At 36.9% G+C, this 15,000-nt stretch overlaps 1 protein-coding gene across 1 annotated transcript in view; it reads right to left on the bottom strand.

Moving 5' to 3' along the window:
• slc38a11 (solute carrier family 38 member 11) overlaps positions 1–15,000 on the bottom strand; it is a 24,493-nt gene that overhangs the window by 4,539 nt on the left and 4,954 nt on the right. The window contains exons 6-8 of the mRNA XM_030344241.1: positions 13,641–13,747; positions 7,897–7,976; positions 2,842–2,912 (exon numbers count right to left, since the gene is read on the bottom strand). Of these exons, the coding sequence (XP_030200101.1) occupies positions 2,842–2,912; positions 7,897–7,976; positions 13,641–13,747 (258 nt within the window). The remainder of the gene's footprint in view (positions 1–2,841; positions 2,913–7,896; positions 7,977–13,640; positions 13,748–15,000) is intronic.

Genomic DNA, 15,000 nt, shown 5'->3' with positions numbered 1-15,000 from the left:
TACTGTCTAACCCCTACCTGCTCCTTAATGACCTGTCTCTGTACTGTCTAACCCCTACCTGCTACTTAATGACCTGTCTCTGTACTGTCCAACCTCTACCTGCTCCTTAATGACCTGTCTCTGTACTGTCTAACCCCTACCTGCTCCTTAACGACCTGTCTCTGTACTGTCTAACCCCTACCTGCTCCTTAATGACCTGTCTCTGTACTGTCTAGCCCCTACCTGCTCCTTAATGACCTGTCTCTGTACTGTCTAACCCCTACCTGCTCCTTAATGACCTGTCTCTGTACTGTCTAACCCCTACCTGCTCCTTAATGACCTGTCTCTGTACTGTCTAACCCCTACCTGCTCCTTAATGACCTGTCTCTGTACTGTCTAACCCCTACCTGCTCCTTAGTGACCTGTCTCTGTACTGTCTAACCCCTACCTGCTCCTTAATGACCTGTCTCTGTACTGTCTAACCCCTACCTGCTCCTTAATGACCTGTCTCTCTACTGTCTAACCCCTACCTGCTCCTTAATGGCCTGTCTCTGTACTGTGTAACCCCTACCTGCTCCTTAATGACCTGTCTCTGTACTGTGTAACCCCTAACAGCTCCTTGGTGACCTGTCTGTACTGTGTAACCCCTATCTGAATTCATTACATGTTGTATCCACTGGATAAGGGACTACTCCACTACTCTCTACTCACTAATATTACTACTTCTCTCTACTACTCTCTATTCTCTACTAATCTCTCGTCACTAATACTACTACTACTACTCTCTACTCAGTCCTACTACTACTCTCTACTCTCTGCTAATCTGAATTCCTCGTTAGTCATGAGTCAAACATGTGCTGCTCAGACAGTGCTTTGGTTCCTAGTCGTCTGAAGTACAACAGGAAAGGCTGAGAGTGGTTCCTAAGTGCTCGGAGAGCGCCCCTGCTCAGCCTGGAACACTGAAGTGTTCAGGGAGAGAGCAGGGAGCTGAGAACATCATGTGGACTCACTATCCCTCAAACACTGATACCAATAATAACAACAGGAAGCAATTCAGGAAGCACAACTTCCATTATATAACTTGTTAGCAGGGACGGCTGGTATAAATGGGCTAACAGGGCTAAGCCCTCCCTACCTTTTACAGCAAAAATGAAAAAATATTATTAAAAACCTTAGAACATATTGTTTTAAATTTTGGTAGAACCTAAAGCAGCAACAGCAACAAAAAGTGTCAGAAAAACCCAGGATATATGACATATCTTCGGTTTTTTCCTCTGAACGGGCTAAATGTATTCAGCCCAAGCGGAGTAGCGTAAGCTTCCATTCAATTTTGATTGACAGGTATCGTGACACGCCCCCTTCATATGCTTCCCATTTGGGCTGAAGTCATTCAGCCATTTTATTGTGATTGACAGATGTCGTGAGACGCCCCCATTTGGGCTAATTTCATTTAGCCCAAGCGCAGTAGCGTAAGCTTCCATTGTCGTTTGATTGACAGGTGCCCTGACACGCCCCCTTCATATGCTTCCCATTTGGGCTAAATTAGTTTAGCCCAAAGGCTGACCTAGCACAGTAGCTACAGTACAGTGACCTTCGACCAATCACAGCACAGTAGCACAAGTGCAGTATGGCGGGCGTTGGCATGAAAATGAACAAAGTGGATTATTTACTTTCTAATCGATTTTTGTTTAATGTCTTTGGAGGAAAAATTGGAAGTGAAGAGATTGGGGAAACATCAACCAAACGATGTACAGATTTACTGTCAGGAGTGCGGTCAGAATATGACCGGCAATAGTGCATTTGTAAGCGGCTCAACAACGTTTCGTATCGAAACATTAAAAAAAGCTGTCTAAATAACCCAACATGACGTGACAAGTGTGTAGAGAAAGTGGCCCCTCTCCCAGCTGCATTTCAGCGACAGGCAGTAACAATAAGGTTCTCTAAGGAATCGGAAATGATCTTATTTAATGTTGCATACAACATTGCCAAAGAGGAGTTGCCATTCACCAAATTTAAATCCGAAATTATTCTCATGAAGAAAAATGGATTAAACGTCAACCCGACGTATAGCAATGAGATGGCATGAGCACAATTCATTGCAGTATTAGGCGACACCTTAAAGCAAAAGACAGCTGCGGACGTCGGAAACGCCACATAGGCCTACATGTCCTTCATGATTGACGGTGACACAGACGTCTCTACAAAAGAGTGTGTGATCGTCTACAGCGGCATTTTGCGCAAAGGGAGACCGGTCAACATTTTAATTGTGTAATACTTTATAAGCACAAAAAAAGTTTTATTTTGCTTAATGGTTTAGTTCGAAATGTTCAATTTCAGCTCAGTGAAGCACTTTAAACACCTTATTTTTCTTTTTATTTCTAATTGTGCTTCAAATAAAGATACGCCTTTCTCTACACCTTATTCTTGTTTAAAAATCATTCACATTATATGAAAGTTATGAACAGAGATATAAAGGTGACCTCATGGCGTCTGGAGCCCTGTGAAGTATTGATAAATGTAATGCATTCGTTAGCCCACCCACCCAAAATCACCAACAGCCGTCACTGCTTATTAGCATCTCATTATATTAGTGCTATCGTGGCTAATAACTAATAACATATTATTACATTAGTGCTATCTTGACTAATAACTAATCTAATCTAATTAGTGCTATCTTTAGTAATAACTAATAACATCTTATTATTACATTAGAACTATCTTTAGTAGTAACTAATAACATCTTATTACATTAGTACCATCTTTAGTAATAACTAATAACATCTTATTACATTAGTACTATCTTTAGTTATAACGAATGATAACTTATGACATAACTATCATCAATAATAACTCGCAACTTACCGAAGGACAAGACGCCAACGGCCTGAATGGCATTCAACTTAGCAAACACCCAAGCATCTTCTGTAGGGGGTCTAGAGAGAGAGACACACACAGAGAGAGAGAGAGAGAGAGAGAGAGAGAGAGAGAGAGAGAGAGAGAGAGAGAGAGAGAGAGAGAGAGAGAGAGAGAGAGAGAGAGAGAGAGAGAGAGAGACAGACAGACAGACAGACAGACAGACAGACAGACAGACAGACAGACAGACAGACAGACAGACAGACAGACAGACAGACAGACAGACAGACAGACAGACAGACAGACAGACAGACAGACAGACAGACAGACAGACAGACAGACAGACAGACAGACAGACAGACAGACAGACAGACAGACAGACAGACAGACAGACAGACAGACAGACAGACAGACAGACAGACAGACAGACAGACAGACAGACAGACAGACAGACAGACAGACAGACAGACAGACAGACAGAGAGGGAGAGAGGGAGAGACAAAGAGAGTGACAGAGAGAGAGACAGAGAGAGAGAGAGAGAGAGAGAGAGAGAGAGAGAGAGAAAAAGAGAGTGACAGAGAGAGAGAGAGTGACAGAGAGAGAGAGAGAGAGTCAGAGAGCTCAGTGCACTCTAGTCTACATGTTCCTGAACCAGAACTAAACTACTGGACCATCAAACACAAGACACCATGGAACACAAAGCTTTCACTATTTTATCCTGGAATATACTGGAAGGCCTGAGGTCGACTGCCTTCGGTCTGATATGCAGTAATCTAGACTTCATCAAGGAAATCCGTCATCCTCCCAGAGACCTGGTGTAGAGGAGATGGACCCACTGGCTGCCCTCTAAACTACAGAGAGCTGGTGGTACCATCCACCAAACTACCAGGGGTGAAACAAGGAAGAGAATCGGGAGGTATTTTAATTTGGTACAAATCCAAACTCACCAACTCTGTTAAATTAATCAAAACCGGGCAATTCTACATCTGGTTAGAGATAGACAAGGGACTTACCGCATCAGCAGAAAACATCCTCCTGTGTGCAACATATATCCCACCACTAGAGTCCCCATACTACAACGAGGAGAGCTCCTCTGTACTAGAGGAGGTGATCAACCACTTCCAGGCCCAGGTCATATTCTAATGTGTGGTGACCTCAACGCCAGGACGGGCCAGGACGGGACAGGGGCCTGACCCCATCAGCACACTGGGAGATAAACACCTACCAGGAGACGGGAGAGGCCTGACCCCATCAGCACACTGGGAGATAAACACCTACCAGGAGACGGGACAGGGGCCTGACACCATCAACACACTGGGAGATAAACACCTACCAGGAGACGGGACAGGGGCCCGACACCATCAACACACTGGGAGATAAACACCTACCAGGAGACGGGACAGGGGCCCTGACACCATCAACGCACTGGGAGATAAACACCTACCAGGAGACGGGACCATCGCCTCCCCAAAGTGTCCTGCCAGACGTAACTACGACAAAACTACAAACAAACATGGACTACAACTATTCCAGCTGTGCCGCACCCAGGGACTGTACATCGTCAACGGTAGATCCCGCTGAGACCCCTATGGAAGATACACCTACCGCTCATATCTCGGCAGTAGTACTGTAGATTATTTGATCACAGACCTTAGCCCTGGGTCTCTCAGAGCTTTCACAGTCAGCCCCTTAACACCACCATCAGACCACAGCACAATCACAGCCTACCTACAGAGACCAACACCTAACCAAGAGGCCCTAAAACCAAACAAACTACACACTATTAACAAATGCCATAGATGGAAGGAGAGCAGGGTCGAAACATATCAGAACACCATGAAGCAAAATCACATTCAGACACTTCTAGATAACTTCCTAGACCAAAACTTTTAGTGCAGCAACGAAGGGATCAACATGGCAGTAGAAAGCCTTAACAACATATTTCACATCTCAGCCTTACAATCAAACCTGAAGGTCCCAAACAGTCAAACTAAAAACAAAAACAACTTAACGATAAGTCGTTTGACAACGATTGCAAAAACACTAGGAAAACATTGAGAAACCTGTCAAATCAGAAACATAGGGACCCAGACAACAACAATATCGTCTCCATTATTATGAGACCTTAAAACAATACAGAAACACAATAAGGAGAAAAAGGGACCAACATGCTAGGAACCAGATCAACCAAAGTGAGGAATCCATAGACTCAAACCATTTCTGGGAAAATTTGAACAAAATTAACATTCTAAAAGGTTATCATAACATATTAAAGGTTATCAGAGCCCACTAGACTCTCCAATCACATTAAAAGAACTACAGGACAAGATAAGTTATTTTAAACTAAAAAAGGCATGTGGTGTTGATGGTATTATAAACGAAATGATTAAATATACAGATCTCAAATTCCAAGGTCCCAAACAGTCAAACTAAAAACAAAAACAACTTAACGATAAGTCGTTTGACAACGATTGCAAAAACACTAGGAAAACATTGAGAAACCTGTCAAATCAGAAACATAGGGACCCAGACAACAACAATATCGTCTCCATTATTATGAGACCTTAAAACAATACAGAAACACAATAAGGAGAAAAAGGGACCAACATGCTAGGAACCAGATCAACCAAAGTGAGGAATCCATAGACTCAAACCATTTCTGGGAAAATTTGAACAAAATTAACATTCTAAAAGGTTATCATAACATATTAAAGGTTATCAGAGCCCACTAGACTCTCCAATCACATTAAAAGAACTACAGGACAAGATAAGTTATTTTAAACTAAAAAAGGCATGTGGTGTTGATGGTATTATAAACGAAATGATTAAATATACAGATCTCAAATTCCAATTGGCAATTCTAAAACAGCTTAACACTGTCCTTAGCTCCGGGATCTTCCCCAATATTTGGAACCAAGGACTGATTAGCCCAATCAACAAAAGTGGAGGTCTGTGTCAACAGCAACCTCGGTACAATTCTATTTATGATTATAAATAGCAGACTCCTTAACTTCCTGACTGACAATAATGCCATAAGCAAAAGCCAGATCGGCTTCTTACCAAATTATCGTACAACAGACCATATATTCACATTAAGCACCCTCATTGACCACCTAATAAACCAAAAACAAAAGCAAACTATTCTCCAGTTTTGTAGACTTTGAAAAAGCCTTTGACTCAATTTGGCATGATGGTCTGTTGTTTAAATTAGTAGAAAGTGGTGTTGGAGGAAAAACTTACGACATCATAAAGTCTATGTACACAAACAACAAATGTGCAGTTAAGATAGGAAAGGGACACACAGACTTCTTCCAACAAAAACGGGGTGTGAGACAGGGATGCAGCTTGAGTCCAACCCTGTTCAACATATACATTAACCAACTAGCAAGGACATTAGAACAGTCTGCAGCCTCCGGCATAACACTGATAGACACCGAAATCAAATGTCTGCTGTTTGCAGATGACCTGGTGCTGCTGTCCCCAACCAAAGAAGGCCTACAGCAGCACCTAGATCTTCTGCACAGCTCCTCTCAAACCTGGGCCCTAACAGTGAACCTTAGTAAAACCAAAATAATGATATTTGAAAAAAGACCCAGACGCTCCAGATGCTCACAAACTGCCATACCTGTTGGGAGAAATACAACAATGTGCGAACGCAGCAGCAAGATTTGTCACCTGTTGTGATGAGAGGAGGACCTCAAACTCCCCATAGACTCATCCCCCTGGACTCACTCTGCACACAATAATTGCACTAATCCTCTGTAATGTAAATATTGTGTATTTAGAGTGTATCTTTAACTACTATCGGTTTATACAAGATACTTTAATTTTTATAATTTTATGATATCGCACATTTTACTTTTTTAAATAGTTTTATAGTATAACATTTGATATGTAGATATTTTGTATTTAACGGTTCGAGAGAGAGAGAGAGATCCCTCCGCTCAACTACCTCAGCTGGACGTCTGGTACTGCCATCGCTAAGAGCTAGCAAAGGCCGTTCAGCATAGTCACAACTTTTCTCGGTTTTGGGACCTCAGTGGTGGAACGAGCTCCCTGCCGTTCTCAGGACCGCAGAGTCGCTCACTATCTTCCGAAAAAGACTCAAGACTCACCTGTTCAGAGTCCACCTCGACTCTGCATAGCCACCCTCCCCCTTCTGGCCACCATTGTACACTGTATTGTATTGTGTTGTATTGTATTATAGTACTTAACTGTGTAGCAACTGCAGTAGCTGCTATCATTGCTGTAACACGGGGAATTGGTTAGCCTAGCGATTGTTGTACTTCCACTTGGTTCTATGAACATCCTTTCTGTACCGACAGCGATATATTGTTACAATTTGATGACAAATGTACTTATTGTAAGTTGCTTTGGATAAAAGTGTCTGCTAAATGCCCTAAATGTAACTGGAGAGGGAGAGAGAGAGAGAGAGAGAGAGAGAGAGAGAGAGAGAGAGAGAGAGAGAGAGAGAGAGAGAGAGAGAGAGAGAGAGAGAGAGAGAGAGAGAGAGTGACTGTGACAGAGACAGAGACAGAGACAGACAGAGAGAGAGACAGTGTCTGTGCCAGAGACAGAGACAGACACAGAGAGAGAGAGAGACAGTGACTGTGACAGAGACAGACAGAGAGACAGAGACAGTGATTGTGACAGAGACAGAGACAGACAGAGAGAGAGAGACAGTGATTGTGACAGAGACAGAGACAGACAGAGAGAGAGAGACAGTGACTGTGACAGAGACAGAGACAGACAGAGAGAGAGAGAGAGAGACAGTGACTGTGACAGAGACAGACAGAGAGCCAGAGAGAGAGAGGGAGAGAGAGAGAGAGAGAGAGAGAGAGAGAGAGAGAGAGAGAGAGAGAGAGAGAGAGAGAGAGAGAGAGAGAGAGAGAGAGAGACAGTGACTGTGACAGAGACAGAGACAGACAGAGAGAGAGAGAGAGAGAGAGAGACAGTGACTGTGCCAGAGACAGAGACGGTACTAGTCAACATAGCGGCCCACTAAAGGCCTCCTCGAGGTTCCTCTGCAGGGTTTTGTGCGTTCAGAGAGACGGGTGTCAGTACATCAGAGGGCCCAGGGTGGCGGCCCGCACCGCCACTACCAGCAGAATGGCCAGGGTCAGCACCATGGAGAGGAGGGACACCTGCACACACACACACACACACACACACACACACACACACACACACACACACACACACACACACACACACACGGATCACGGCTCCAATCCCAGAGAACCAAACAGACGGAGGTCTGACTCCAAACCAACCCTCTGGTGGAACCCGCCCACTCAGCTTGTGGACACATCTATACACAAGATATCGATACATTATGCATACTGATCATTTAGAAATATGTTTATATATTCATATGTAAGTTATTGGGAGATTATATAGATTGATATTTTATAGATGTTTATATGTGATATATATGTTTTTATTTATATACAAAGATATTGATGTATTATACATATTTATATTTACATAACAGTTTTGGGGATGACCTACCATCTCAGATATAAAATATAATATTCATTATTATTCTACTTCATTTAAGAATGCTCGATTCTGATTGGCTGGGAGGGGTGCATTAATCCGGCATATTGCCCGCTGACTTGTCGGTTCTACTTGCTGCTGACTGAGCACAGTAGATCAATACACCGCTTGTATTGTTTTCTATCACATACATTTCAAACATGAGGTCCATTGTAAAAATAAACCTTGTTTAAAAAAGTTAAACAAGTTTTTAAAGCATGTTTGATCGATCGTCATTAAAGCTGACTTGATACGAATGTAGCAACTACATTATTAAACTAGTGATCAGATGCAGCCTTGTGGTTGCTATAGAAACAAGTTACCTACAGCTGAGCAAACGTTATTCACCGTAGTTCTAAAGGGAACTACTTTTCGAGGGAGATGAACTTAAACAGAGTATACATTTAATAAGCATGCAATACGAATAAGAAAAAGGCTAATTATTAAAGTATTTGAATTGTTTTATTATGTTGGCCGGCGAGAAGTAGAATAAACGGAATAGGCTCGTGGAAGGTTACCGCCCTCGACTTCGTCTCGGGCGGTAAGCCGTCCACGAGCCGGGCATATCAAACTGTTTATTGCCCTTCCTTGAGGTGATTATTCCTTACATAATTTGGGCTGTTAAAATTTGCTGATATCTTTTATTCTTTTTTTTTTTACTGTGATTTTGAAACGTTTTTTCCAGAGAATGTCAACATTCGTATCAGAATTAATTTTAGTTTTCCGTTCCACTTACTTTCCATTCTATTACACCTGCAGTAAACGATGGACCGATAACAATCCCAGATCCGTGTCAAGATCACTTGGTCTAGTTTTAGCTTCTTAATTCCATTTGATATGAATGATAATCTGTCATTCCATTTGATAATCTCATTTAACCCACCATTAATCTAACGTGATTAATGGTGAGGAACTCACTAATATCATGCAATTAATCGCGATTAAAAATGTACATCGTTTGACAGCCCTACATAATATATGTATATATATATATATATATATATATATATATATTTATATATATATATATATATATATATATATATATATATATATAGGTAGACCTACCTTCTCAGTTATATAAGATATTAAGTTATAATATTAATATAACAGTTCTATACGATTGGTATGTTATAATATTAATGTGAAAGTTATGGTATAATATTTATATAACAGTTATGTTATAATATTAATGTGACAGTTCTGTTATGATATTCATATCAAAGTTCTGTTATGATATTCATATTCACATAACAGTTATTTTACGATATTCATATTGATATAACAGTTATGTTATAATATTATTATAACAGTTATGTTATAGTATTCACATAACATTTATGTTATAATGTCCATATAAGTTATGTAATGATATTCATATTAATATAAGTTTTGTTATAATATTAATATTCATATCAGTTATTTTAGGATATTAATATAACAGTTATGTTATGATATAATATAAGTTGTGTTATAGTATTCATAACAGTTATGTTATAATGTCTATTTAACAGTTATGTTATGATATTCATATTAATATAAGTTATGTTATAATATTAATATAACTGTTATGTTATGATATTAATATAGCAGTTATGTTATAGTATTCATATAACAGTTATGATATTCATATTAATATAACAGTTGTGTTATAGTGTTCATATAACAGTCATGTTATGATATTCATTTAACAGTTATGCTATAATATTCATATTAATATAACATTTATGATATAGTATTAATATAACAGTTATGAGATTCATATTAATAAAACCGTTTTGTAATGATATTCACATTAATATAACAGTTAGGTTATAGCATTAAAATAACAGTTATGTTATGATATTCATAAATATAACAGTTATATTATGATATTAATATAACCGTTATGTTAGGATGTTCATATTAATATAACAGTTATGTTATAATATGAATATAACAGTTATGTTATAGTATTCATACAACAGTTATGTTATAATGTCCATATAACAGTTATGTAATGATATTCATGTTAATATAAGTTATGTTATAATATTAATATTCATATAACAGTTATTTTATGATATTCATATTGATATAGCAGTTATGTTATAACATAATATAACAGTCATGTTATCGTATTCATATAACAGTTATGTTATGGTATTTATATGGATATAACAGTTATGTTAATAGTATTAATATAACAGTTATGATATGATATTCACATTAAAATAACAGTTATGTTATAGTATTTATATAACAGTTATGATATTCATATTCATATAACAGTTATGTTATAGTATTCATATAACAGTAATGTTGTAGTATTCATATAACAGTAATGTTATAGAATTTATATAACAGTTATGCTATGATTTTCATATGAATATAACAGATATATTATGGTATTAATATAACAGTTCTGTTATGATATTCATATTAATATAACAGTTATATTATGGTATTAATATAAGTTATGTTATGATGTTCATATTACTATAACAGTTATGTTATGATATTCCTATTCATATAACAGTTATAATATGGTATTAATATAAGTTATGTTATGATGTTCATATTGATGTAACAGTTATGTTATGATATTAATGTAACCGTTATGTTATGATATTAATGTAACCGTTATGTTATGATATTCATGTTAATGTAACCGTTATGTTATGATATTAATATAACAGTTACGTTATGATATTAATGTAACTTTTATGATATGATATTCATATTGATGTAACTGTTATGTTATGATGTTCATATTAATATAACAGTTATGTTATGATATTAATGTAACCATTATGTTATGATATTCATATTAATATAACAGTTATGTTATGATATTAATGTAACCGTTATGTTATGATATTAATATAACAGTTACGTTATGATATTAATGTAACTGTTGTGATATGATATTCATATTGATGTAACTGTTGTTATGATATTCATAATAATACAACAGTTATGTTATGTTATTAATATAACCGTTATGTTATGATGTTCATATTAATATAACAGTTATGTTATGATATTAATGTAACCGTTATGTTATGATATTAATGTAACCGTTATGTTATGATATTCATGTTAATGTAACCGTTATGTTACGATATTAATATAACAGTTATGATATTAATGTAACTGTTATGATATGATATTCATATTGATGTAACTGTTATGTTATGATGTTCATATTAATATAACAGTTATGTTATGATATTAATGTAACCATTATGTTATGATATTAATGTAACCGTTATGTTATGATATTAATATAACAGTTATGTTATGATATTAATGTAACCGTTATGTTATGATATTCATGTTAATGTAACTGTTATGTTATGATATTAATGTAACCGTTATGTTATGATATTAATGTAACCGTTATGTTATGATATTCATGTTAATGTAACCGTTATGTTATGATATTAATATAACAGTTACGTTATGATATTAATGTAACTGTTATGATATGATATTCATATTGATGTAACTGTTATGTTATGATGTTCATATTAATATAACAGTTATGTTATGATATTAATGTAACCATTATGTTATGATATTAATGTAACCGTTATGTTATGATATTAATATAACAGTTATGTTATGATATTAATGTAACCGTTATGTTATGATATTCATGTTAATGTAACTGTTATGTTATAATATTGATATAACAGATATGTTATGATATTAATTTAACCGTTATGTTATGATATTCATGTTAATATAACCGTTATGTTATGATATTAATATGACAGATATGTATGATATTAATGTAACCGTTATGTTATCATATCAATGTAACTGTTATGTTATGATATTCATATTAATGTAACCGTTATGTTATGATATTAACATAAACGTTATGTTATGATATTAATATAACAGTTATGTTATGATATCAATGTAACTGTTATGTTATGATATTCATATTAATATAACAGTTATGTTATGATATTAATGTAACCATTATGTTATGATATTCATATTAATATAACAGTTATGTTATGATATTAATGTAACCGTTATGTTATGATATTAATATAACAGTTACGTTATGATATTAATGTAACTGTTATGATATGATATTCATATTGATGTAACTGTTATGTTATGATATTCATAATAATACAACAGTTATGTTATGTTATTAATGTAACCGTTATGTTATGATGTTCATATTAATATAACAGTTATGTTATGATATTAATGTAACCGTTATGTTATGATATTAATGTAACCGTTATGTTATGATATTCATGTTAATGTAACCGTTATGTTATGATATTAATATAACAGTTACGTTATGATATTAATGTAACTGTTATGATATGATATTCATATTGATGCAACTGTTATGTTATGATGTTCATATTAATATAACAGTTATGTTATGATATTAATGTAACCATTATGTTATGATATTAATGTAACCGTTATGTTATGATATTAATATAACAGTTATGTTATGATATTAATGTAACCGTTATGTTATGATATTCATGTTAATGTAACTGTTATGTTATAATATTAATATAACAGATATGTTATGATATTAATTTAACCGTTATGTTATGATATTCATGTTAATATAACCGTTATGTTATGATATTAATATAACAGATATGTATGATATTAATGTAACCGTTATGTTATGATATCAATGTAACTGTTATGTTATGATATTCATATTAATGTAACCGTTATGTTATGATATTAACATAAACGTTACGTTATGATATTAATGTAACTGTTATGATACGATATTCATATTGATGTAACTGTTATGTTATGATGTTCATATTAATATAACAGTTATGTTATGATATTAATGTAACCATTATGTTATGATATTAATGTAACCGTTATGTTATGATATTAATATAACAGTTATGTTATGATATTAATGTAACCGTTGTTATGATATTCATGTCAATGTAACTGTTATATTATAATATTAATATAACAGATATGTTATGATATTAATTTAACCGTTATGTTATGATATTCATGTTAATATAACCGTTATGTTATGATATTAATATAACAGATATGTATGATATTAATGTAACCGTTATGTTATGATATCAATGTAACTGTTATGTTATGATATTCATATTAATGTAACCGTTATGTTATGATATTAACATAAACGTTATGTTATGATATTAATATAACAGTTATGTTATGATATCAATGTAACTGTTATGTTATGATATTCATATTAATGTAACCGTTATGTTATGATATGCATGTTAATAACACACCTTCCCGAGCTGTCCGATGTGGCGAGGCAGAGAGAGGGGGAGGGTCACCAGGACGGTTGCCATGGAGATCACGACGCTGCGTTCTGCCAGCATGTGGTCCGGACCGACTGACCCCGGGGAACAGGAGGTCAGAGGTCAGGGTTTAGTCTCAGGGGTCGGAGGTCAGGGAGAGAGGCTCAAGGGGTCAGGGATAAGAGGGGTCAGGGGTCAGAGGTCAGAGAGAGAGGGTCAGAGGTCAGGGAGAGAGGCACAGGGGGGTCAGGAAGGGAGGGTCAGGGGGGTCAAAGGTCAGGGATAGAGGCTCAGGGGGGTCAGAGGTCAGGGGTAGCGGCTCAGGGGGGTCAAAGGTCAGGGATAGAGGCTCATAGGGGTCAGAGGTCAGGGATAGAGGCTCAGGGGGGTCAGAGGTCAGGGATAGAGGCTCAGGGGGGTCAGAGGTCAGGGATAGAGGCTCAGGGGGGTCAGAGGTCAGGAATAGAGGCTCAGAGGTCAGGAATAGAGGCTCAGGGGCGTCAGAGGTCAGGGATAGAGGCTCAGGGGGGTCAGAGGTCAGGGATAGAGGCTCAGGGGGGTCAGAGTAGGGCTGCACGATATGAGCAAAAAATGATATCCCGATATTTTTTGGCTGAATGGCGATATACGATATATATCTCGATATTTTCTATAGAGTGGGTTAGATGTTTTTTTTCTAAGTCAAAAGCCACATGTGAGATGTTGCAAGCACTTTTATTCAAACATAGGTCAGTATGACTGCAACATGTGATTTTGTATCGTTATTTTCAACAGAATTGAATGAACATGTTAAAAAAAGGGACGTTTTTCACCTTCTTCACAAAATAATCACCTATGCAAAACATTATAAAGCTGTAGGTTACACACATTAGCTACCAATAAGAGCATTGGCTTCGTCGCATTGTCCTGTGTACCACGGTGAGGGTTTCAGTGCGCCGTAACTTTAATCCCCCGCCCCCTCCCTTCTCCGTTCCATTTGGGAACATGTTTGGTTTCATTTCGCTTGTTTCGTATATTTTAATTAATTAATTAAGAGCGTCACCAGAGGGCGCCCCCAACACATATGCCGAGCGCCGGCCCTGGTTTCGGGGCAGAAGAAACTGTCGCGGCCGGTGATGCAGCAGCACAGCCACGGAGTATTACGCATTCCTTATACTGCACTTTGTACCGCTGCTGTAAATGGTGGAACAGATTTGTCGTGCTTCCACTTTTAGTCGCAACGGTTTTGCTACACTCTCTACAGATGACCTGCAGCTGCTGCTCATCTGTTTTTTTTTAAACCCGAACTATTTCCACATTATGGAGCCGTTGTTTCTCCTCTTTGAAACAATTTCGTCTACCGCCGCCG

Source organism: Gadus morhua, chromosome 20 (genome assembly GCF_902167405.1).
Source record: "Gadus morhua chromosome 20, gadMor3.0, whole genome shotgun sequence".
Lineage (NCBI taxonomy): Eukaryota > Metazoa > Chordata > Actinopteri > Gadiformes > Gadidae > Gadus > Gadus morhua.
This window is presented reverse-complemented; position numbering and strand designations above follow the sequence as displayed.